Source organism: Mya arenaria, chromosome 3 (assembly GCF_026914265.1).
Source record: "Mya arenaria isolate MELC-2E11 chromosome 3, ASM2691426v1".
In the NCBI taxonomy this organism is placed as follows: Eukaryota; Metazoa; Mollusca; class Bivalvia; order Myida; family Myidae; genus Mya; species Mya arenaria.
In genome coordinates, this window is record NC_069124.1 from 68,088,010 (window position 1) to 68,114,837 (window position 26,828).

Sequence of the window (26,828 nt, forward strand, 5' to 3'; positions counted from 1 at the left end):
TCTTTCAATGTAACATTTTTCGATCCAAGGTCAGATAGCCATCTTAAATGTCCGCTCGATAAACAGTCAACTTCTAAGGAGTTTGCACAATAACTTGACACGAATGTTCAGAACACCTCATGATGAGAAGAGTGCATGTTCCAGCAATGTACATTCAAAGTCGAGGCTAAATATCTGGGTCCATTCTTTCTGTCGGCACCTCAAAAAGGATTTTGTAATATGTTGACACCAATGTTCACCATGCCTAGACAATGTGCAGAGTGCATGTTCTAGCTGTGTACTTCAAAAGGTATTTCAAAATATTTTCACACAAATATTTTACCACGCATAGACAATGCGAAAAGTGCATTTTCCAGTTGTGTACACTTTAAATGCTGTTTTTATACGCCTGTTGATAGAACTGGGTGTATTTTAGTTTCACCTGCAGCATACAAGACCGATGGTTTGGGGGAGTGGCGTCCAGTACGTTCTCTGATTAAGAAATTTTGTCCAATCATCAAATATGGTCAGAATGTGTATGGGTTTCATACAAGTCTGACTACCTGGACAAATATATGGTCCCAGGTTTCTCTTTGTTCAGAAGGTAGACAGGTAGATGTCACCTCTTGATTTTTGGACCAACAAGTCGACTAACTATTCTGGTATTAATTTTTTAGCTAGTTACGTGTTTGATCATTTATTTATTGTTTTCTTGCATTAACAGGTCCATTTTTTAAACTGATATGTGTTTTGCATTGGACACAGGACCTTTTTTTATGAAATACATGTAATAGTTAGTATGCAAATCGCATGTAATTATTTAAGCAGATTTGAAAATGAATCCCAGGATGAGCATATACAATTGTGTTTGTTGGTATGGTAGGGCGGAACAAACACATTTTTTCCTGCATTTTTTCTGTTATTTCCATAACAAGCAATACATATACATACACTATGTTATGTGTATAATTATCGATCCTTACATTTATCTTTCAATAAATAACATCAGAATATTAAATCAACACAACCGAAAAATAAACGAAAATGATCATAAAATGCAAAACCAAGCAAAGTGTTCACAGGTATTTTACAAAAGCAATCTAGGAAGCCAACAGGCCTTTAACAAGCAATAACAAACCTAATAAAACAAAGAATTAGCAAGTTTTTAATAAAATCTGCCATTTAAACATTATTTTGCTGTTAGCATAATTACTGGTATAATGATGCATTAAATTGAAAGTATCACAATTATGCTAATTGCAGCATCCCACTATGCCTGAATAATAATATCTGTAATTTTTCTATGAAATATAGGTCTTTAATATTTCTTTAAAAATATCACTGGAGATTTCATCTTATTTTCTTATCTGACTAAAAGCAGTGTTGGCACTCTTTCGTCAAAATATATGAGTACATATAAAGTCCAAATTATACTGAATAGAAAGATCTAAAAACAACTGAATAATCAAATTATTAATGAGAAAAAAACCCACATGATTTAACGAGAACTACAAGTCAATATGATCACATTATAAAGTTCCTGTCCATTATTAAGTGTATTACAATTTTAATGAATTGTATGTGTAGGCTTCAAATAGCACTTTGACCTTGTACTCAAACAATATTGGCACCTCCAGTTCACTAGATTATTTATTATATTAATAAATAGTTTAAAAGAGGGAGATTTTCTTTTGTTTTTAAGAATAATGGACACTTATCAGGAAAATATATACTGATGCCATCAAGGTTAGATACTATCCCATAGGAAATTAATATGGAATGTTTTCCTCTAAACCTAATTATATACAAAATACCCTTGATTGAAAAATAGAAAAATATCAATCTGGATACATCCATGTTCAACCATTTCTTATAAATCCCTTTGGTTTTGAGAAATCTCTCCATTAAAGAAATGAAAAATATTTTAAGACACATGGATATTATTGGTTACACCATTAACAATGGCCATTCATGAATATGTCAAACAAAACATAGTATTTGGTAGGCCTCATGATGCCATCATTGTTCAAAGAATGCAGATGGGTAAAATACAGGATACAGGGGCCCACCCTATCACTAGGAGGACCACAGAATATCAAAAGCTTCAATTTAATATGCAGCGAGTGTCACACATTTAATTGAAAGTTTTACTTGCAAATCAAATAAACTTTAACCTAATTGGCCAATAAAAAATTTCAGTTCCAAAATAGGTATTATAAATCCTCAGAAATATTGTATTGCAAAAACAATTGATGATACAAAATGTAGGTGCATTGTATATTGTTGATACACAGTGTATGTCAATAATCTTGACAAAGGAACACTATTGGTGTTACGGTGTGAAAATGACTTGGAATAGTACATAAAATGTATAAATTTTGTTTGTAGCATACTGTGAAATCATTTATATGCATGGGGTTGAAATTTCGTGGTTTTTCCGAAAAGGATAATTTTGTGGGTTCTATAATTCACGGCTTTTCATTTTTTTGGAGAAAAAATCAACAAATAATAAAAACTGTAATCTTAAATTGTCTGCAAACCACCATGCACTGTTTTCGTGCTATGTATCAACTACGTCACCAATTTTATGATACTTACTACCATGGGAAAATATGCCAGTTATCGCTTGATCAGTAATGAAAGGTCAAAAATAAAGACGAACCTACATCAAGGATATAAATTTGTAAAGCATTGAATGTCTATTAGGTGTTTTTGCAAATTGTGAAAACACAGTAGAGTTGTTTTAAATAAACAATCATAGAAGATACTATTAGCGGAAAAGAGAAACATTTAGTCCAATCACATGTACATGTTTCGGCAATGTCCTACTAAAAAACTGAAAGAAGGTATACTAATAACTGAATTTAATTTATTATCACGGAGGTTAATTGATACATAATATACAACATTATGATAGTGTTAAATATAATGATTTAGGTACTTACAAGTTGTATACCATGACCATGTATATTCATGTTTATACATGTACACCTTTTTATATGGACAGTATGATTTCAGAATAAAAGGTCTCAAATTTTTTATCTTGAATTCTTGGATAAGCCACGAAATCCACGAATATTTATGATTTCACAGTAAGATAAATGAAGATTTTAAAATCAATATGAGGGTGGAACAATTTTGCTGGTCTGTCCTCGAATCACTGCAGGTGGCTGAGAACCACCAAACCATGACATTTTCCACTCAAGCGTATCCCGAATTAACTTCTGTTCCTCTGGCGAAAATCGCAGGAGTAACGAGACTGCCTTGATCAGCTGGATGGCCTGGAAGGTCAGAAACAATGGTACAGCTTTAACTACTTTCAGACCAAAGAATACAGTTATAGTGTATATGAACTATTTTACTATTATAACAATAATAAACTCCATACTGATAATGTATGTTAGCACTACTCGAAACAGAGGATAGAAACAAAATTACAAAGAGGCCATAACTCCGAGGTTATTGTACATTGCATTTCCACATGTCATTCTTAACCAAAGTGTGTTGTTTAATCAAAATCCATTGAGATATTTTGAAATGATGCTGCTAACAAGAAAGTTATGGTTCTTGTTCACAGCTCTTCCTCTTATTGTGCTAAACTATTGTATGAAATTTAATTAAATTCCATCCTATAGTTTTCAAGTCATACCCCAGAAAGGAAAAAGTAACAAAGGGCAATAACTCTGTAAGCTTTTTAAAGTGACATGTTTTACCTCATGTTCTCTGCTCAGCATAAATTTCATCACAACATGTTTGAGATACTGGAAGTTAATGTCCTTCTCTAAATGCCTCATGTCAAACTCTCGTCTTGGTGTTGGTACATTACCCTTATGAACACTGTAGGCACTTTGTATATTGGAGGAGTTCTGAGCCTCATTCACTGATATTGTTGCATGATATGAACTATTACTATTAGCACCATAACTGTGTCCGTGTGAGCCAGGCTTCCCTGGAGTGAAAGACTGGCCCAAAAAGAAATCCTGTTGCCCAAAAGAAACATTTGGACTGTTGGTCGATTCGGTTAAACCTTCCCCAGGTATTGGACTGCGGTCGTGTTGGCTGTGTTTTCTAGTCCGTGTGGAATGTTCATGTTTAAATGAGTTTTTCCTTCCGAGTGGAGGCGTGAGAGCGGCCACATTTGGATCTATTGGCTCATCATTTGGAAGAGATTGCACTTTGAGTTCACGTTGTAATGTTTTTTTTAAATCATTTATTTTCTGCTCCTGTTTCTTTAATGTCTGAAAATTTAGAAACTTTAATAATTTAATATTCCTTCAAAGGATGAATGATTTTCAAAGCTGAATTTTACAGTGAAAATGTTAAGCTCCTAATCTAATCTATAAATCATTATGATAAGATTTATAATGTATGCTTATTTAAAGAACTAATTTATGTGCGAAACATGCTGATTAAAAATCCACTGAAATAACAGTGTACAGTATGAATAATCCGCCATCTTTAGAAAGTTGTAATTATTTAAAAAAATGTTCCTCACTGACAACAAAAATATTTTATCTTATATCTTTCTATTTTTATCAATCTGAACATGTTTCTCTGTTTAAACATGTATTTCAGGGTGAAATATTTTCATTTTGTTGAGTGTATTTTTTGTTAATAATCCCTTCTGGAAGATTTATAGCGTAACCTGTTGCATTTTCAACACTGCTGATTAATTGCTCATTTTCAGAGAAGCTTTTGTTTTGAAGCTTCATTTGAACACAAACAATCATATGTATGAAAAACAATCATAACAGATTTGCTAAACAAGGGATCTACAGGATGGGTGAATAATAGGTATGGTCCCAACCAGTACAGAATGTAAATTTCTTATACATTTCTGCAAACCCTAGCTACACATGTATAGGAGTAATCAAATAGTTCAATAAAAATCTATTTTTCTTGTGCCTTTTGGGGATTTATGATATTTTCACTGCTGTTATTTTCATTTCTCACTGCTCTTGTGTGGTTTCCATATTGCTTATTTAAAGTAATAAAGCATTTAGAACCTATGACTGGTTGAAATAAAATTAAATGAGGTCATTTATATGATGTCACAACGTAATGTTTCTCACCTGATTTTCCAATTATCAACAGGTAGTTTGACAAGAAAAACCTTGAATTGATTCGACAATTACTTCTACTGATAATCAAAAGTAAATCCTGATTCTGGTTCATAATGTAAAGCCTTGCCTACCTTGTTTTTCTCTGCAAGCTGCTCCTCAAGTGTGGTGACAGTTTGAGCCAGCTCTTCCACCTCCGCGGAGTTGAGATCGTTGTGCTCTGCCTGCAGACAGGACACCTATAACAGAGGGGAGAAATCAGCAATAAGACAACAATGGGTTATATTAGCTTGTCCTCAAGGATGGTGACAGTTTGTAATAGCCCTTCTACATGGGCGAGTTGTGATCACTGTGCCGCCTGCAGACAGGACACCTATAACAGAGGGGAGAAATCAGCAATAAGACAACAATGGGTTATATTAGCTTGTCCTCAAGGATGGTGACAGTTTGTAACAGCCCTTCTACTTGGGCGAGTTGTGATCACTGTGCCGCCTGAAGACAGGACACCTATAACAGAGGGGAAAATGTGAGCAATAAGACAACAATGGGTTATATTAGCTTGTCCTCAAGGATGGTGACAGTTTGTAATAGTCCTTCTACATGGGCGAGTTGTGATCACTGTGCCGCCTGAAGACAGGACACCTATAACAGAGGGGAGAAATCAGCAATAAGACAACAATGGGTTATATTAGCTTGTCCTCAAGGATGGTGACAGTTTGTAATAGTCCTTCTACATGGGCGAGTTGTGATCACTGTGCCGCCTGAAGACAGGACACCTATAACAGAGAGGAGAATGTGAGCAATAAGACAACAATGGGTTATATTAGCTTGTCCTCAAGGATGGTGACAGTTTGTAATAGTCCTTCTACATGGGCGAGTTGTGATCACTGTGCCGCCTGAAGACAGGACACCTATAACAGAGGGGAGAAATCAGCAATAAGACAACAATGGGTTATATTAGCTTGTCCTCAAGGATGGTGACAGTTTGTAATAGCCCTTCTACATGGGCGAGTTGTGATCACTGTGCCGCCTGAAGACAGGACACCTATAACAGAGGGGAGAAATCAGCAATAAGACAACAATGGGTTATATTAGCTTGTCCTCAAGGATGGTGACAGTTTGTAATAGCCTTTCTACATGGGCGAGTTGTGATCACTGTGCCGCCTGAAGACAGGACACCTATAACAGAGGGGAAAATGTGAGCAATAAGACAACAATGGGTTATATTAGCTTGTCCTCAAGGATGGTGACAGTTTGTAATAGTCCTTCCACATGTGCGAGGTTGAGGTCTGCAGAGTGAATACTTATTACAAAGGGTAGGGCATGAAACAATATCTAACATGTCAGCTGGTCCTCAACGTTGGTGACAGTTTGTGCCAGAGCTTCACTTATTTATTCTTTGTAATAAATATGTATTATTGTGAAATCATTTATATGAAATTTCGTGGTTTTTCAAAAAAGGCCAATTTCATGGTTCTTAAATTCGTGGATTTTCAATTTTATTTTTTAACTAGAAGCGCCGCAATGTGACGAAACCAGGTTTTTGTTATGGGCAATCAGAAATTATAGCCAATTAATTTGTTGTATGACTTTATCTTTACTTTTATCAAAAAGAGACGTAACTGAAAATTACTGTTGGCGGAAACCATTTTTCTATTTTTAGTAATAGTGACCTTGACCTTAGCCCCTTCCCACTCAAAAGCAATTCCAAGCTAGCTCTTCACATAAGCTACCTACACACTAAGTTTCATCAATATCTATCAATGCTAACTTATGTTATTGGGCAGAAACCATTTTTCTATTTTTAGTAACAGGCGACCTTGACCGTAGCCCCACCCCCCTCAAAAGCAATCCCAAGCTAGCTCTGTACATAAGCTACCTACACACCAAGTTTCATCAATATCGGTCAATGCTAACTTTAAGTTATTGGGCAGAAACCATTTTTCTTTTTTAAGTAACAGTGACCTTGACCATTTTTCTATTTTTAGTAATAGTGACCTTGACCTTAGCCCCTCCCCACTCAAAAGCAATCCCATGCTAGCTCTTCACATAAGCAACTTACACACCAAGTTTCGTCAATATCTATCAATGCTAACTAAAGTTATTGGGCAGAAACCATTTTTCTATTTTTAGTAACAGTGACCTTGACCTTAGCTCCACCCCCCTCAAAAGCAATCCCAAGCTAGCTCTTCACATAAGTTACCTACACACCAAGTTTCATCAATATCTATCAATGCTAACTAAAGTTATTGAACAGAAACCAATGTTTGACGCCCGCCCGCCCAACGACAACCTCATTCTAATAACCCGGTTTTCATGAAAACCTGGTTAAAAACTGGAAAAATCGAACTGCTATCCAAAATCCCCTGCAAATTCACTATTAGCCGATATCGTGCTGTGTACCATCTATGTCACGCAGTTTATGACACTTCAATGAGACAAATGTCAGACACCCATGTCAATTGTTACTTGATCACCTATTTAAGAGTCATAAATTTAGATGCACCTTCCTCAAGTATATTAAATAGTGAAGCCATTGAATGTATTTTTTCAAACCGTGAAAACATAGAAGGGGTGTTTAATAAATAATCAATTAAATATTTGATTGAATAAATAAAATCAAATGGTGATGCTCAAACATGCAAGGACTTAGGTTAATAATCAGCACATTTAAATTTGCCACACAGGAGATTGATAATTTAATAGCTTGTTTTGATGTTCCGGCAATGTCATACAAAAAAACTGAATGCAAGTACTAATAATTGACTTTCATTTATTATCATTAAGGTTAAATAATATATAATATAAACCATACTAACTGGAAATATAACAATGATTTAGGTACTTACAAATTGTACAACACAAACATGTATATTCATGTATACTCTTTTCAAAGAAATTTTGATTTTAGAATTAAAGGTCAAATTTTCGTTTGAACCTTGAATTCATGGATAAGCCAACCCACGAAATCCACGAAAATTAATGTCCCACAAATATTTATGATTTCACAGTATTATGTATCTAAAACGATGTCTTCTCATTGCATTTCCTAGTTCTTGCTACTTAATGTATTCAAGCTCACCAGAAAACCACTTCAGCTGTCCTTATCCCTTTATTACAAAATTAATGTAACCACTTGTTAAAAGAATCGGAATTCAATTTGGAACTTGTCATTGCACATTGGCTAGAAAATGTCGACAAGCCCATATCAGTAAATTGCAGATTTTAAACATGCCTTAAAAGCATTTTACGAGTAGTGGGCTTGCAGGCTTTAAAATATTCTACCATAACCCTCAGAATACCTTCGCCTCCAGCTGTGTACACAGCTCAGATTTCTGCACCAATTCCTTCTCCAGTCCGGCCTTCTCCTCTTCTAGAGCTCGCCGCTCATCCCCAGACGTCTGTTGTAGTGTACGTAGCTGCTGGGACAGCTCGGCATTACGCATCATGTACTCATCCTTGTCTGAAATGAGGACAAACTGAATTATTTCCATTGACCTATGTAGTATTTTAAAACACTCAACAATTAGTCATTTAAAAAGATATCCTTCATGACAATAAAACATATCATCAAATATTTTATTTCAATTTTCTGAAATCATTTTCGACTTCTGTTTACACCATAAAAGAATTGATGGTATTCATATATTTATCAACATTTTTCCAGATTAATCCTCAGTTTGAGAAACAGGGTACAAAATTAATGCTTTTTGTTTGAATGAGATGGAGAGTTGTAGTTTTAAAAAATATTCCCAAAAAGCTAAAAAAAAAAAGGCCCATTATTCCTCCATCCTTCTACGCACCTTTATTGCTCTCAGCCAGTTCAGAGCTTTTAGATTTGGAGGATTCATGTGCCTTCTCCAGTTTCTCCTGTGTAATCTTGAGTTCATCCAGCAGCAATTGTCGGTGTGAGGCCAGCTCTGCACTGTGCTTCTCCTTGGACAGAAGGTCATCCTGCAGGGCATCACAGCGACGTTCTAGCTCTGACACACTGGCCTGATACAGGTGAATAGGTAGACTTGATGAATATTATTTATAAATTATAGGTTATGAAGTGTGGATTTAATAACAGAAATGGTATAACAAACCATCACAGAAATTTGCATACAGACATGTTAATTTTCTATTCAAAAAACTTCCAGTAAGACCAAATTATGCTGCAGTCGAATGTCATTGTTTTAAACTTGCTTGGCTCCATTTTCTCCTTAGCTCAATGTTTGTACAAAGGGCTGATATTTGTTACTTATGTTTAAATAAAATCAGGTCCACATAGCTCCATTTCGCCTTTTTTACTCTTTCCCTGACTCAATGTGATTTACACGGTTCCAGACTGAGATACAGATATTTTTGTGCACTAGGCTCAATCCCACACCAGGTGCCAATCCATTAGCAGCGCTTGATTGGTGTTGTAAGAATTATCAAAACTTATTCAGATTCACAGTATTTGCAAATATGTCAACATTTTTATCACAAACTGTATTTAATCGACACATGTACAAAATGTCAAAATTGTGTTGTTATAAATCTCGAGCCTCATTCTTACAAAATTCTGTATTGAATCCAAAGCCATATTGAGCTCGTATTTAACACTATAACATGCCAACTTTGTTAATAAGCGTAAACTCCAAACTTATTACTACAACAGTTATGGTCTTGCTACACATGTGCACATTCAAACTGGTAATATGGATACAAAGTTTCATGTGAATATATTGAATGGTTAGGAACTTATAGCCAAGGCGACTTTTTCAAACTATCAAGGGGTATCACTTGTCAATTATTAAAGTCAACTAGTTATTGGCTTTGATACACATGTGCATATTGTAACATATGTACACAGTTTCATGTGAATATCCTGAATTGTTATGAAGGTATGGCTAAGTTTAAGTTTTTGCCTGACAATTGGCAAACTATCAAGGGTATAACTTTGTAATTTTTAAAGCCAGAGCTGTTGGCATTGCTGTACATGTGCATAACATGTCTAGCAACATGTGTACTAAGTTTCTTTCTTATATATAATGTCAGAAGGAATTTTAAGTTATGGCCAGGATTAAAGTTTTTTGCACAACAACCCCGACAAAAACATGACTATGACAGTAACTAATTTATTTTCTTTAAACCATAGACAAGCTTAAAATCATAGTCTAGGTTTGAGCTGTTTTGAAAATATCAGAAAAAAACAAACAAAAAACCATAACACTTCATGTTAAATACCTGCAATGTTGCCTTCTCTTTCTCAACTGTTTCCTTCTCCTGCTTCATGTTTTCCAACCTTTTTTCTGTTTCTTTCAGCTGTTTTTGGACTTTTGCCTACAAACAACATTCAATTCAAAGTTTTAATTGAGCAATGGTACAGTTTTCCCAAAAACACTTTTGCTGCCTTTTCTTAATTTTCAAATAGCAAAACTGCTGTTATGCGAACTCAGTCCATTTCCTAAATTTAAAGTGCTAATACAGTGAGTGGAAAATATAATCATTTGATTGGTAAATTTGGTAAGTATATATGATTTTTAATATTTATTTATTAGACTGTTTGTACTAGATGCAATTTTTTTTGATAAACACATCAACAATATTGTTCAAATTCCACTTCAATGTTCTATGAATACTGTCCCTGGACTACACCCACCAGTTGCTCATGGAGGCTGGTTGATTCCTGTGATTTCTCCATCTCTAGTGACATCAGCTGGGACTCGACAGAGGCTAGTTTGGCTCGCAGGTGCGTGTCCAGGTCTACCTTCTGAAGCTTAACCTTCGACACCTGCGTCTCCAGGTCTAGACGCTGAAATAAACAAGAGCAGTCGTAAGACAGCGCGCTCGACAACGCCGCTTTGACTTAGAATACAATAACGATGTAATAATACCAAGTTTGGTCTCTTTATGTCAAACCTAACTAAAATTATTCGATACATAAGGTGACTTTGATGCTGCCCTCCCACCAGCCCGCCCAAACAATGACGAAAGTCATTCAAATAACTTGATTTCCCATTATGAAAATGTGGTTAATAATATACAAATATGCCTTTCAAAGGAAATAAAAAAAAAAAAAATTGTATTTAGGCTTAAAACAGAGTTATGTTTCTTGTTGTAAGATGGCTTTTACTTGCCTTAAACTTTTACTTAAGTCAATCAGGGGCCATAACTTGTATTAAGGCTCATTGGGTGATGGTCCTGAACAACTGTGTGAAGTATTAAGTCAATTGAATGAAGGGTATAGAAGTTATTAAACAATATCACAACCTGCCCTAAAACATTAACCTAAGTTCCATAGTCAATCAGGGGCCATAATTTGTATAAAAGATAATATGGAGTTATCTAACCTCATTATGTGATGGCTCTGAACATCTGTGTGAAGTATTAAGTCAATTGAATGAATGGTATTGGAGTTTTAAGTGAAAATCCCAACTTGCCCTAAAACTTTAACCTGCCCTTAAACTTTAACCTAAGTCAATCAGGGGCCATAACGTGTATTTAGGATAATATGGAGTTATGTAACCTCATTGTGTGATGGTCCTGAACAACTGTGTGAAGTATTAAGTCAATTGAACCAAGGATCTAGAAGTTATTAATAAATATTCCAACTTGCCCTAAAACTTTAACCTAAGTTCCATTGTCAATCAGGGGCCATAATCTGTGTAAAGAATAATATGGAGTTATCTAACCTCATCATCTGATGGCCCTGAACAACTGTGTGAAGTATTAAGTCAATTGAATGTAGGGTATTGGACTTATAAGTGAAAATCCCAACTTGCCCTAAAACTTTAACCGGACGCCGACGCTGGGGCGAGTAGTATAGCCCACCTATTCTTCGAATAGTCGAGCTAAAAATGATGTTGGGCATGAATAAAGAGCAGTCTCAACCATCTCACACATCATTTAGGAAATTGAAAAAATCTTCACCCGGGCTGTTTGGATTGTCAGTGCCAAAAACCCTTCCAAAACTGAGCTAGGATTCGACATGCTTTTATTGCAGTGACACACTTAATCACTTAATGTTGGCACACAACATTTCATAAAAACATTGTTAGTTGCTGTCACTTGCGACCTGCATTTCAATGGTCAAATTAGCTTAAATAGGCATATCGCAGCAGTCTAAAAGTGTCCGAATATCTACAGTAAAGCCCATGCCAGCACAAAGTGTAAAGGTAAGTAGATACATCATTGATTTAACAAGTAATATTTTACTTCAACACCAGCTGACAGGTTTAACTTTTTTTTTTGGTCCGAGTTCTGAGCGATATAAGAATGAAATACCAGTCTATGCAAAATGTCAAAGTTTTTGGATTAATTTTAGTGAGCAATGGAATTTTTATAACAAGGAGTCAGGCACAAAGATGCAAAATCATGTAAACCTGAAACATATTTCATGCGTCTCAGAGTACTGCACTACTGTTTACTTCGAAAGCTGAATCAGTCAAAACATTTAACAAATGGAGGGGACACACATCCCTTACCATACCAACATCACCAACATACCTTAAGAAATTCCTAAGGGGAAATACTGGACAAAAACAACAATATAGTAGGAATAGCACATCATTTTCCTTATATTTAAGTTTATATATAGTACATGCATAATATACATGTTTACACGGTGTATGATAACCATCAAGGCAAGGCACCTGTTATAATGTCACTCAGTTACAAATATGCTCTTCACTATCACAAAACTACCTCCTTTTTAAACTGGGCTTCCCTCTCACTGACTAAATCCAAGTTGGCTTCTGCCTTCTTTTCAGCTGCTCTCACCTTCTCCTTTAAACTCTCAATCTGAAATATAGAAAATGATGTATTATATAAAATACACATTTGTTTTGTCTGTCCTTTACTGATACATGTAATTAATGTATAATTCCACAGGCAGTTTGACAGACCTGAACGATACGCTTGGTCAGGTTTTACATCCTAGTATAGGATTTTTGATGCCCAGAAAATCTCAGCAATTTTGACAAACTTCCTGGGATGGGATTTACAAGCAGGTGTTGCAAAACATTGATCTGTGCATGAATGAAGGGTCTACCTCCTGCGTGAGTTTCCCTCTGACAGCCTGTGTGTGGTTCTGAGCCTCTGTCAGCTCCTCTGCATCCTCAGCTATCTTCATGTTCAGGTGTGAGATCTGGGGTGGTGAAATGTGTGCATAGACTATAGAGCAGGGTCACAGGGATAATGGTGCATGTTATATTTTATGAGAGAATTTCAAACAATTTTGACGGAGGATACACAGCAAATGTAAACAGAAGCTGCAATAATTAACTTATACGTGTAAGCGGTTGAATAAATTGTGGATATACATGTAGCAAGATATAGGAATAGTGAATGAAAAAGGTTGTAAAGCTCAAATTACCTGATCTTCCAACATTGAGATCTTGTCACTCCATGAAGACTTGATTTGTGTCAACTGCTCTCTGGTTTCTGATAGTTTCTTTTCCAAAACATCTCTCTAAAATGAATTCATGTAAACAAGTGTAAACCAAACATGGAGACATTCTCCATAACGTGTGCATGATTGTATGGAAACAAACAAAGACATGTTAGCCATTAAGGTAAGGAGGTAATGACCATGTTCACAAGCTCCTGCAGCCAATACACTAGACCAAGAAGATACAAAGATAACCAAAATAATAATGCAAGTTTATAAACCGACGTACCTGTTTTTGAACAGCGAGTGTTTTATCATCCCCGGAGAGTGTTTGGTCATGTTCCCGCTGCTGTAGTAGTTTAACCTGCTCTTCAAGCTGCTCAACCAGGTCCCTTTTCTCAGTCAGCTGCTGGTTCAACTGGAAAATAAGGACAATTTATTATGATGTATTTTCACATTGGAAGAAATAAATCACACATTATAGCAATCCAGAGATGAAAACATTATAGAAGTACTAATATCTGACTCAGATTATGTAAACTGTATCTAACATTAGGTACACTAGAATAAGCCTTTGTGCTTACAAAACCGTAACCAGAATTTCTAAGTTAAATAATAAAAGGGCAAAATGTTTACTAAATGCAAGAATTATCTAACTTAATTGAGAATTTGGATGGTTGGGAGCCCTTGTATACAGTTTCAATGCGATAGATGATGTATTTGCTGAGATATTGGCTTCAATTTGGTTACATGCAAAACTTGACAAGAATTTTTAAGTCAAATATTAATGGCAATTATTTGCATTATATGCAAAATGCAGTTATCTAACTTCATGAAAAGTAGGTTTGGTAGTTGGAAACACATGTTTAATGTTTCAATGCAATACAGTCATGATGCATTTACAGGTGCTTACATGCAAATCCTTAACCAAGGTGTGACGCCGACCCAGACGCTAGGGTGAGTAGTAAAGCTATCCTTATTCTTTGAATAGTCGAGCTCATAATAAATGATTCTATTATAAATCACTATCAAAATCAAAGCGTGCCTTAAACGTTGGGACTGTTTGTGTGTTACCGTTCTTAAAGACTGATATTCAATTAAGATCTCATACCTTGTTTTTCTGTAATTCAGAATTTCTTATCAGGGTTTGATGCTCACTTTCAAGGTCTGTATACTTTGATTCTAAGCTTGATATTTGTGAAGATTTCTGCAAAGAGGATATAAAATTGAACATTAATAACAGAATGTTACATCATTAGGAGCACTGCAAACGGATGCTAGCATACTTTGATTCTAAACTTGATATTTGTGAAGATGTCTTTAAAGAGGAAATAAAATTGAACACTAATAGCAGAATGTTACATTATTTGGAGCACTGCAAACAGATACAAGCATTCATCAATTACCCCGTTTTGGCATGAATGAACAAACTATGTAATCAGAATGTTGAGACTCTCTTCATGTATGTCATTGTGAATGTGAGTACCAAATTTCATTATAATATCTTTAATAGATGATTTCTGAGTTATGGCAAACATTTTGCCACAATGAAAAAAAATCTAAAACCACTACCAGTAACCTAGACTTCACAACAAAAAAGACAAGCTTAAAACTATTACATAGAAAGTTAATACAATGTGTTTTATTGGTAAACATCAGGCCATAATGGTCAAGTATTCAAAATAATCTAAAACAACAGTACATAATAATCTACAATAAGTAGCAGACTATCTCCTGACCTCAGTAAATGTAGTTTTGAGGTTGGCAAGCTTCTCTTCCAGCTCCATCCTCTCCCGAGTCAGCCCGCTGACAATCTTCCCATGGCTCGAGCACTCAGACTCAAAGTTAGACCTTAAGTAGACAATGAATCCGCTTGTACAAGCTGCTTTATTGTTATGAAGTAATAACTATGCATATTTAACTCTTATTACTGAAAAGTTCTGGGGCAGTGATTACGAACAGTCTCAAGTCTGAGTTCAGGCTCAAGACTCATTATTGCAAAACTTCATTTCATTGTAATTTTCATTCTATCAGAGCATTGATGGTAAAACTGGCTGAACTATATTACTCTTTGAATGTTTTACCAATATTAACATATTATTTTTTTTTTAAAAGAAATGGAATAAATATGATTTTTTGTTCCTTTATAAAAATGATTTTCTGAGTCTGAGTCTAGACTTGGACTTGAGACTGTTCGTAATCATGGCCCCAGATCTGCTTTAAAGGGGCATTCTCAGCCTTGGAGAGTTCATTAAAATTTGTTTATTTTCAGAAACTAAACAATGAATTACAGGTTGCATAAGGCCTCTTGAACCATTTTATTTCCCAACTAGCTGTTAAGAAAACTGTCAGCCGAAATGATAGCTATATTCAATCAGTATGTTCATACCACCCAAAAAAACATGTAATTGTTCACAAGTTCCATAGCAATAATGAAATTTGCTTAAATAAAACCCAATGGGGTATACATCCAAAGTTGTGCAGTCACATTTGAATTCTGATAATGAAAGACATTTTTTTTCCAATATTTTTTTTCTTTGTTATCTTCATATTTAATTTCTTATCATCTTACCCATATGTGTTCAATTCTTTTTACATTTGATTACAAAACTAGAACTCCGCAAGTCGGATGTGTCCCCTGATGAATTATTTACTGTCGACATTATGGCTGTTAGATTGGCATTTTATTCATTATAGACAATGATGTTGACATTTAACTCTGACAAAATTTAAGGAAACAAATCGAAATAAAGAAGCACTATGGGTTATTGTGATTTATTTTTATCTTCAAAAGCAGTGCTCTCTGCCTAATTTGTCATATTTCACACAAAAATTCTGGCATCAGGCAATAGATCTGACTAGCAGAGTTCTAGTTATGCTCATATTTTACATAAACTATCCTGTATCAGGCGACACATCTGATTTGCAGAACCCTAACTCCGCGGACAAAAAATGCCCAAATGAAATCAATCAAAGGGAAATAATAACAAGAGGGCCATGATGGCCCTCAAGCGCTCACCTAAGCAAAGGGCCACAACTATGTGATAAAGCATTAATAAAAATGTTGCAATTTAAACATATCTTTACTAATGACGATGCCTTGTTTTATATTTGTAAAGGGTCATGCAATGAAATGTTTTTTTTAAAGCAAAACAGGAAGTTGGCCATTTTGTTATTTGTTATTGTTGTTGATTAATCGTGACCCCTTGTTGTATTTTTGTAGAGGGTCACCCAAGGAAGCTGCCTGTAAAGTTTCATTGAATTTGGAGTGGTAGTTTCAGAGGAGATGGGTTTTTTTTAAGCAAAACAGGAAGTCAGCCATTTTGTTGTTGTTGCTGTTGTTGCTGATCAATCATGACCCCTTGTTGTATTTTTGTAGAGGGTCACCCAAGGAAGCTTTCTGTAAAGTTTCATTGAATTTGGACTGATAGTTTCAGAGAAGATGTTTTTTAAAGCAAAACAGGAAGTCTGCCATTTTGTTGTTGTTGTTGTTAATCAATCGTAACCCCTTGTTGTATTTTTGTAGAGGGACACCCAAGGAAGCTTCCTGTCAAGTTTCATTGAATTTGGCCAGGTAGTTTCAGAGGAGATGTTCTTTAAACAACTGTTGATGGATGGACGATGGACAAAGACCGATCACATTAGCTCACCTTGAGCACTTCATGCTCTGGTGAGCTAAAAAAGTGTGCAAGGTAAAGTTAAACATGAAAATTAACAAAGGGCAATAACTCTAATATGGAAGCAAGAGATACAGTTTTTGTGCACTGCGATCCCCTTTAATAAGATCTATCTATCTATAAAGTTTCAAGTTGATAACTCTTATAGTTTTCGAGAAATGCCCCGGACAAAATATAAGCTTGAAAATTAACAAAGGGCAATAACTCTAAACATATAGATGCAAGAGTTACAGTTTTTGTGCACTTCACTTTCCCTCAATCAGATATACCTACGGAATAAGTTTCAGGTTGATACCTCCTATAGTTTACGAGATATGCCACTGACAAAACCTAAGCATGAAAATTAACAAAGGGCAATAACTCTAAAAATATGACAGCAAGTGTTACGGTTCTTGTGCACTGCACTTGCCCTCAATGAGATCTATTTAGTTATGAAGTTTTAAGTTGATACCTCTTATATTCTTCAAGATATGCCCCGGACAAAACTTTAAGCATGAAAATTAACAAAGGGCAATAACTCTAAACATATAGATGCAAGAGTTACGGTTATTGTGCACTGCACTTTCCCTCAATCAGATATACCTACGGAATAAGTTTCAGGTTGATACCTCCTAAAGTTTACGAGATATGCCACTGACAAAACCTAAGCATGAAAATTAACAAAGGGCAATAACTCTAAAAATATGACAGCAAGTGTTACGGTTCTTGTGCACTGCACTTGCTCTCAATGAGATCTATTTAGTTATGAAGTTTTAAGTTGATACCTCTTATATTCTTCAAGATATGCCCCGGACAAAACTTTAAGCATGAAAATTAACAAAGGGCAATAACTCTAAACATATAGATGCAAGAGTTACGGTTATTGTGCACTGCACTTTCCCTCAATCAGATATACCTACGGAATAAGTTTCAGGTTGATACCTCCTAAAGTTTACGAGATATGCCACGGACAAAACCTAAGCAAGAAAATTAACAAAGGGCAATAACTCTAAAAATGTAACGGTTCTTAAGCACTGCACTTGCCCTCAAGGAGATCTATCTAGCTATGAAGTTTCAAGTTGATACCTCTTATATTCTTCAAGATATGCCCTGGACAAAACTTTAAGCATGAAAATTAACAAAGGGCAATAACTTTAAAACTAAGAAAGCAAGAGTTACTGTTATTGTGCACTGCACTTGCCCTCCATGAGATCTATCTACATATGAAGTTTCAAGTTGATAACTCTTATATTCTACAAGATATGCCCGGACAAAACTTTTAAGCATGAAAAATAACAAAGGGCAATAACTCTAAAAATATGGAAGCAAGAGTAACAGTTCTTGTGCACTGCACTTGCCCTCAATTAGATCTATCTACATATGAAATTTCAAGTTGATACCACTAATAGTTTAGGAGATATACCCCGGACAAGCGAAAATGGGACGCGGACGCTGCCGCCGCCGCCGACACCACCGCTGACAAAAGTAACCCCTATATGTCGTCTTTTCAGGCGACACAAAAATGACATAAATTACATAGTGCTTTAAAAATATTGGTAAGATTGCACAAAGTTACAAGATACATGTATATTTATCATGATAGTTACAAACAAAATGCACCAGTTCAGTGATGTACATGTACTGATAATGCAGGAATTAGCAACAGTTTTCAGCTAATGTTTCTTCAATTTATCACTATTTGCTCAGGAACATCACAAGGTTAATGCATCTTTATTAAAGCAGAATAAATACAGATTAAACATCCACTAGTAGCTTCAACAGCTGAATGTGAGGAATATCTGCAAATGTTGGGTTGAAGGGTGATATACCATTCAATATTCAGCTATTGAAGTTACTAGTGGTCGGTGTTACTTGCGTCACCTACTTGACTGCTTCCAATGCTTTAAGCCTCTCCTGAGTTGCTTCAAGCTGTTTAGTTCTCTCTCTCTCAGTCTCTAACAAACTGAATTTCTCTGACAATTCCTTCTGACATTTTGTTACCTCTTCTTCTTTCAATATTACCTAGAAAACACAGAGTTTAGAAAAGATAACAAATGCAAATTTCTGCTATCTTTTTTAAATAATCAGCTGAAATGAAGCGATAATTTGAAAGGTAAATTCCCGAACGCTGTGTTCAGTTTGTCGTACTCCCTTACATGTGCTTTCACCAATACATTAACTGTTGGATGTACCATGTGCTTGAGTTTGGCCATCTCCTGTGTTGTGTACTCCTGAAGCTCCTCCTCCTCCTTGAAGCAGCGTTCTTTCACTCCCTCCGCCTCCTGCAGTCTTGCCTGCAGTTGCTCCACCTCCTTAAACACACATACAAATCTAATATATATCACCTGTAGATCCAACTCCTCCATAAAAAAGTGCTTCTCCACCTTTTAAAATACATATGAAGATCTTATATTTTTACTGTGAACCCTATTCTTCCTCAATGAAGCACTCCTTTGTTCACTTGGTACCCTGAAGCCTTTCCTGCAGTTTCACCACCTTCTACAATACACACAAGTTCATACAAATAATAATGATGTATATATAATTCACCACCACCTCCTTTTTGTTATAGAAATAATGCAAGATATAATAATATATGTTTTAATTCATAGTTTAAGATTGTCATTTCTTCCATTAGAAAACAATAGTCTCTCATATCATTTATTTTACTAATCACCTTGTGTTTTTGTTCCAGTTCTAGCTTGTGTTTGTCCAACATGAGAACCCTGCTGGCCTGGTGCTGCTCATTCAGCTCCTGTGTCCTCTTGGCAAGCACTGAAAAATACATTCAAATACATGTACGGTACTCATAATTATCCAGATAACACATTGGTGTCAGATTGTTAAAAAGAACTTAACATTGACCAGTTCGGATAAATGAATATAGTGCTTTAATATCACTCAAAATTGATGAATAATATATGTTTTAAATCTTCACTTATGAAGTCATTTAATAAATGCATTGAAAAGTGATCGTCTAGTTTAAACTTCAGAGTGTGATCAAATTCAGTTTGTCATTTGGACCAAGACCTGGGTAGCTACAAGGATAAAAGTTCCATTTTGATTCCCGAATATTTAAGTTTGGACCTTATATCAAGAGCCATACTTTCTTGCTGTTTTTCAATGTAAGCTTCAAGTTTCTCTATCTTCTTGTTGCTGTCCTTCATGCCGGATGAATACTCTGTCAATCAGAAAACATAATGAATGATGATACCATATCTTAAATGATACAATTTAACAACCATCAATGATACACTAGATGAGGCCTACCAATGAAATTACTTGCAATGTCAGCTTCCCTAATATGCCTCTAAAGTTTCTCAGACATACCATACTTCTTGTATAAAATACTGAGTAAGGTTTCCTAAATACATTTTTCTTTAAAACAAAAGACGTATTTCACAGTAAGAAAAACCAAGTCACTGACCATTTAGTCTTGCCTCTAACTTCTTGCTCTGTTCATTTCTTTTCTGCAATGCTGAAACCAACTCTTCCCTCGAACTCTCTTCAATCTTTGTCTATAAACAAACTAAAATTTGTATATGGACATGATAGGACACGGTTTACACAGACATGCACATTAGCTCTCACTCACACATGCAGGCGTTCACGCTCACATGCTTGCTCGCTCACTCCCTTGCATGCACACACACAAACACACACTTTGATATTCATATATATTTAATATTATTTAGTTTTAATCAAATAACTACTATAATGCTAATTCTGACAACGCAGAAACCAAGAAAAGAACATGAGTTAGAAATAGAGTCAGCAATATAAAAACATAATTTACCAAGTCATCTTTTGAGCTGAACAAACTCTCATCTTTTATACCAGGGCTCTGTGCTGCACTCCCGTGAAAATAAAAAAAACAAAGCTTGAGTTACCTTTCTGACCTAAAATACAAGTGTTGTTTAACTTATTAATTTGCTCTTGCTAAATAAGTGCATCTATGTACACTTCATTTGAGGGTAATTATCATAAAAAGTAATATTAAACAAAATAATTAAATATCATATGATAATGTATTAAATATAATGGCATACTCAGTATAAAGCTTACCTGTCAGACTAGGCTTTCTGGGGCTTGCATGTCCAGGTATTGTAGAAAGTCCGGGTCCATCTTGTGCAACACCTCCACCTTCCTTCTGGATCTTCTCCTTTAACTTGGCAAACATGCTGGTACAGCAAAATCACTGGAACATAAAGAAATATGTGGTATTGCAACAATAAATTCCAAAAGAAAGAAATGTACATAAGTTAAATCTAAAAATGCATGTTGCAGCAACTTAAAAACATCATGATTGAGGCACAAATAGCAGTTAGCACTATCCCCAATAAAATTGAGTCACACTTTTTAACCATACAAAAATAAGATATAATATGTTACATGATTATCTCTAAATATTCTAATTATCAGGTTTAAGATTTAGAAAGTCTATAACACATCATAAGTAAATTTACTGATCATAAATGAGAAAATTTGCTGGTAATTTCATTTCAATTTCAATTGGAGACAACAGAATTTGGGAATATAGCCTGTTTGTTATCATTTGACATTGTTGAGGTGTAATCAATCTGAATTTGGTGAACTATAAAAATAAACTAAATGACGCTAATTTGCTGATTTTAGATATATACTTAGAAATTGACCTAAAACATGTTGGGAAAAGGAATTAATGTAAATGCAAAAAAAATGGAAAAGGTGAGAAGCTCAATCATTTTTTTTTAAATCAGTAAGAAAAATGATCAATCAATACATGGCCATATATCAGAAGCATCTTAACAAAATTACAAAATATTTTAACTGAAGTGTACAATTTTGAATTATTATTATATTTCTTAAAAAGAATGATAATTGAAAGTACTTTATGCCAGTGGAATAAAATAGCCTTAAAGAGGTAAGATAAATGTTAAAATTCAGGAAAACTAAAGGTACAATTTTAACATAAGATGCTTCTGCAATACGGCCACAAGATATTATGTTGGTATGAGTTGTTATATTTTATACTAGCACTTAGACAAGGCCTATTCGGCAAGTACACTGCAGACAACATGTGTGTCTTCATTTTCATGTTAAATCTGTCAATCTGTAGGAGTGCTGCTTTAACACAAGGCAGTTTCAAGATACAGGATCAGAAAACAACAGTAGTGTGAGATGGATTATTCTGTAGTCATGATGTATTTTCACGATAGGAATAGAATGAAAACATGTTGTGATGAACAAGCATACCCTCATCAGATAAAGATTATCTGCACTTTAAACACTGTTAAAATCTTAAGTAAATCATGGCATGGTGATTGAGATACTCCCCAAGACAGTTCAGGTCAAAGTAATGAGCATCGAAATATTAAATTTACTTATACACAGTAAGGCTCCCACGTTAACAGATTTTTGTAAACATGTAAACAGGACATAAAAACCGAAACAATTCCATTTATTAAACGTCATAGTAATTAAATACTGCCTGTATGCAAGAACATGTATACAGTAGATATCTACATGTTTCATTGACTCATTGTAAAAGTTGTACGGATGCATAAAGGTCCACTAGTATTTACTTCTGCATGTATAAATAGTCCGTATCCGAAATGAACTTTCGGTTAAACTTGTATATCATAAATCTTTGCACAAAATAATTGAATATTTTTTTATTTCCCCATCATTCATTCATATTTACGCAGTATACACACATTGTGACGTCATGGTTTTCTATTTTTATCAGGGGGTACTCTCAAGTGGATTAATGTAAAACAATAGTAAAAATATTTATTTAGAAATTCGTGTATACTATTTAACTTAAAGAACAAAGCAAATGATCTTAAATCAGCAAATTATAAGACGGAATTATTAGTGACTGTTTGCATTAAAAAAAATGTTTTATTGTTTGAGAGATTCGTGGACGTGCTTCAAATGTTTCAGAAGTTGCACTTAACCTTCGTGTGACCATCTTTTTTATATTCAGTGAGATGTTGCCACACTTCAGACCGTTTGCCTGACGAATCTGACATCGCTTACTACACAAGACACGGAAAACACTGGGAATAAAGTAAACCTGGGAGGAAAAGTAGCACTAGCACGGCGCTCTAATGCACCAGTCAAAATCCCCGCCAAATGCCCCCGCACCCAAGGGACCCTAGGTTAGGCCCATTCACCGCTATATTTTGCTCGAAGACAAAACCACCACATTCACCCGGCACAGCGGGGCCACCTGAAAGGTAAAAACACGGCCCATTTCCCCGGTATACCCCCGGACCTGGAGGGGCCGTGGCTACAATTGACTGGTGCATAACCAACTGAGCTACCCGGTCAGCTGCTTCTAACCCACACACACTACACTCCTCCCCTCATTAACCTTTTAGGCCGACGGAGGCACTCCTGTTGTTTACAGCTGCCACCAGTAAAGTAAACCTGGGAGGAAAAGTGCGCCCGGTGCGGGGCTTGAACCCATGTCCGCCAGAACACTAGCATGGTGCTTTAACCAACTGAGCTAACTGGGCGGCTGGTTCTAACCCACATACTGTATTATATCATGCATAGGACGCACTTTTTTACCACCAATTCTCGTCTTAAAAATTGCCTGCGTCCTTTCTATGCTATTAGAATTGCATCTGTTTTTTTCCAAGTCCATTTCAGGTCGAAAATATTGGACCGGGGAAGAACGCGGTAATAGTAAGTATCTGTACTGCGTCACCGAAGAGAACAACTGACATAGGTAAAATCACGCAAGTTCTCATGCAGAAATATATTAAATGTTTACTTTAAAATGATTTATTGAGAAATAAATTGAAAACAAACATGAGTGTTTACTTTTTTATAAAAGGGACGCTACTCACAAAAACTCGATGTGAGTCAGCACTTTAACTGGATTAAGTTATAACGGCAACAGAAAATCGGGAAAGGAGGTAAATATCAACTAATCGTTGTTCATGATTTTCATGTTTCGATATTTTACAAAACATTTTGTTGTATGTTACTATTTTAAAAAATTAATAAAGGAATGTGCATAACGCAAAGTAGCATTATTGTCACTATCAAATCTTTGCAAATGTTAGAAAAAGTGAAAAACACCCGGTGTGAAAAACACCCGCTGTCTGTCATTAGAAAAACATCAATAGAACAAACTTTTGCGATGGTAACACTGTATGGGTGTTTGTTCACACTTTACCTGACGTGCTGGCAAGGCTAATTACCGACACGCATTAATTATGCCGACATGCTTTAATCCGCGCAGCGACAAGCCTTATCAAAACAATAATCAGTTTTGACAATACACAGTTTTGTTGTGATTGCAACGGTTGCAATGGTTGACTGTCATTCAGAAGGCATGTCGGGACTATTGCAACGGTTGCAACGGTTGACTGTCAGTCAGGACTATTACGGCATTTGTATAATTATAATTATGCGTGAATGTTCTCAAAATGTCAAGACATATATCATTGTTGTGTACGCTAAATTACCAAAATATGACGATAATTATCGAAATACACAAGACAGTTATCGAAATATGCCTTATATACAATTTTTTGTGTTTTTTACTTCAATTTATGTTATAAATACTTTACCAACCTCAATTTTTCGGCTCCGATTTTGACATTTTTCGGCTGGGTCCTATCTTATATATTAAGGGTTTTTACCCGTTTTTTCAACTAATTTTTTGCCTGAGTCCTATCTATGCTAGCGTCCTATACATGATATAATATGGTACACTAGTTACAGGAATATATTCACTAGCTTTTGAATGACGCGACCGTTTCGGTTAAATGGTCTGCCATTTGGTAGATGTTTATGCCCGATAAACGACCAATACACGTGTAACATGGGAGCCTTAATACACAGTAAAATTATGACTTCTCCTGAACCTGACTGATCTGAATGCCTTGAGGCTGAGATAAAATTGTCCAACTTTGGGTCCATTGCTACTTACCCACAGTCAATTAAAAGACAATAGAAATTCTGAACTCATGTAAAAGGGTGCCATTACGATAAGTATCTTTTGGAAGTTACATTATTCAATTTATTGAGTAGCATTTCAGTTAAAATAGTAGTTTGTACACTCGGCCAAATTGACAGTTTGACGTCACTTGGTAATTTAACTCAAAGATAATATAAAGAAAAGAAACTGGTCAAATAGCATATATCGGTATTGGGACAAAACGGCTATCGAAAATCTCAACCGTTATCAACTTGGCATCAGTTGTATGTAACTCAACTAATATATAGACGTAGCGTCATGAAGTAGCTTGTAAGACTTGTATTAAAAATGTTTGTTTATAAGAGCTTATAAGATTGGCCATATTCTGGCTTAACCACAACGTATGCCATCACGATTTAAACGCCATACGTGCAGCAAATGACTATAGCTCATATGCCATGAACACGGTTATAAGTGGCCGTTATTTCCAGTCACATCTAGATTTCTATTGATTATAACTGGTATAAAGCCCAACAAACGGCAGACAACCTTTCCTTGTTCTTATACATGTACAAGTACCTTTGAGAATTTTACTTTCTACATGTACTAGGCCTAGTGCCAGGCAAGAGAGATACTGGTACCATATTTTTCCGAACCACAAGCAGGTCCAGGAGGTGGGGGGGGGGGGTCGTCCAAGTACACTTTTTATTTCATATATAGGAGATATAAGTAATGCACTTCGCCAAAAATGCTCAATATTTCGGAGGTGCGTACCCCCCTTACAGTCGTCCAAGTACACTTTTTATTTCATGTATAGGAGATACAAATAATAACTACGCCCAAAATGTATCATATTTTGGACTAGAAAATGTAAAACAATCCCCTTTCAACATTTTTACCAATAAATTTCGATTCTGAGGGAAGGGCGCAAGTCAAAAGGTTACGCCCTAAGTAACGCCCCTTTAAAATCAACTTCTGGAACCGTCCCTGGAAACGGGGGCTCAACGAATACACAGATCTTTGTCGTAATACACAACGAAGTTCTGCAAATATTCTTTTACCCTACCGGGACTAAAATTTCTTGATCATATAGTGAAATCCGTTCAGATACTGTTTTATATGTAATTTTTGTGTAAAAAAGTATTTTTGGATCTCACCGCAACAGACATAAAAACTTATATTAAATGGGGGGGGGGGGGGGTAAAGTATTCATTTTTAGGGGCCCTCCATATACAAACCAATCTTGGTCTAGGCTTGGCGGATAATTTACAAAGCGATATTTGACAGCCATGTCGTCCGAAGTTGAGACTCCGTTGTGCCCCCTCTGAAGCCAAATCCGGGAATTGCCCCTGCTATACACATTGCTATTAGATATACATATTTATAGTGTCCAAATTTGACAACGTGTATATACATTTAAATATTTTATTAAAATAATAATAAAGCAGTCGGAAAACAGTAAAGTATTTTATTTTTTCGATAAATGCATTAACTATTTTTCAATTGTCTAAGGTATCTAAAATTATTTAAGGTCCATAAACCACAGTTTTGTTGTTAACTTTTTGAGTGTCTTCAATATTTTTACCGACTAAACTAAATATATTTGCTTCATCAGAACATCGAAATAAAGTAAAATAAATGGCTATATATAAAACTTATGTCAACCATGTTCTTTAAATATATATATATATTATATATTATATTATATTCATGTATATACAAGTACAAGAATAGGTAGTATTGTTGGAAAGGACACAATTTAAAGTCTCATAGTTGATCAATACACTTTTATGACCATACTTGGATAAAACATGTTTTTTGAAACTATAATGAAAGGATATCAAACGGTGTCGGTG

At 35.4% G+C, this 26,828-nt stretch overlaps 1 protein-coding gene across 1 annotated transcript; it reads right to left on the reverse strand.

The window, feature by feature from the left end:
- Positions 1-746: 746 nt before the first annotated feature.
- On the reverse strand, positions 747-25,130 carry LOC128228160 (golgin subfamily A member 1-like). The gene is made up of 21 exons (XM_052939315.1): positions 24,985-25,130; positions 21,120-21,252; positions 20,851-20,903; positions 20,482-20,572; positions 20,161-20,235; positions 19,732-19,829; positions 19,247-19,366; positions 18,940-19,076; positions 15,138-15,249; positions 14,510-14,605; positions 13,688-13,816; positions 13,384-13,479; positions 13,060-13,155; positions 12,714-12,809; positions 10,669-10,821; positions 10,254-10,349; positions 8,843-9,035; positions 8,342-8,502; positions 5,174-5,278; positions 3,693-4,217; positions 747-3,260 (listed from the first exon to the last, which is right to left on the reverse strand). The coding sequence occupies exons 2-21, from the start codon at positions 21,232-21,234 to the stop codon at positions 3,096-3,098; spliced, it is 2,712 nt and encodes a 903-aa protein (XP_052795275.1). The 5' UTR covers positions 21,235-21,252; positions 24,985-25,130; the 3' UTR covers positions 747-3,095.
- Positions 25,131-26,828: the final 1,698 nt, after the last annotated feature.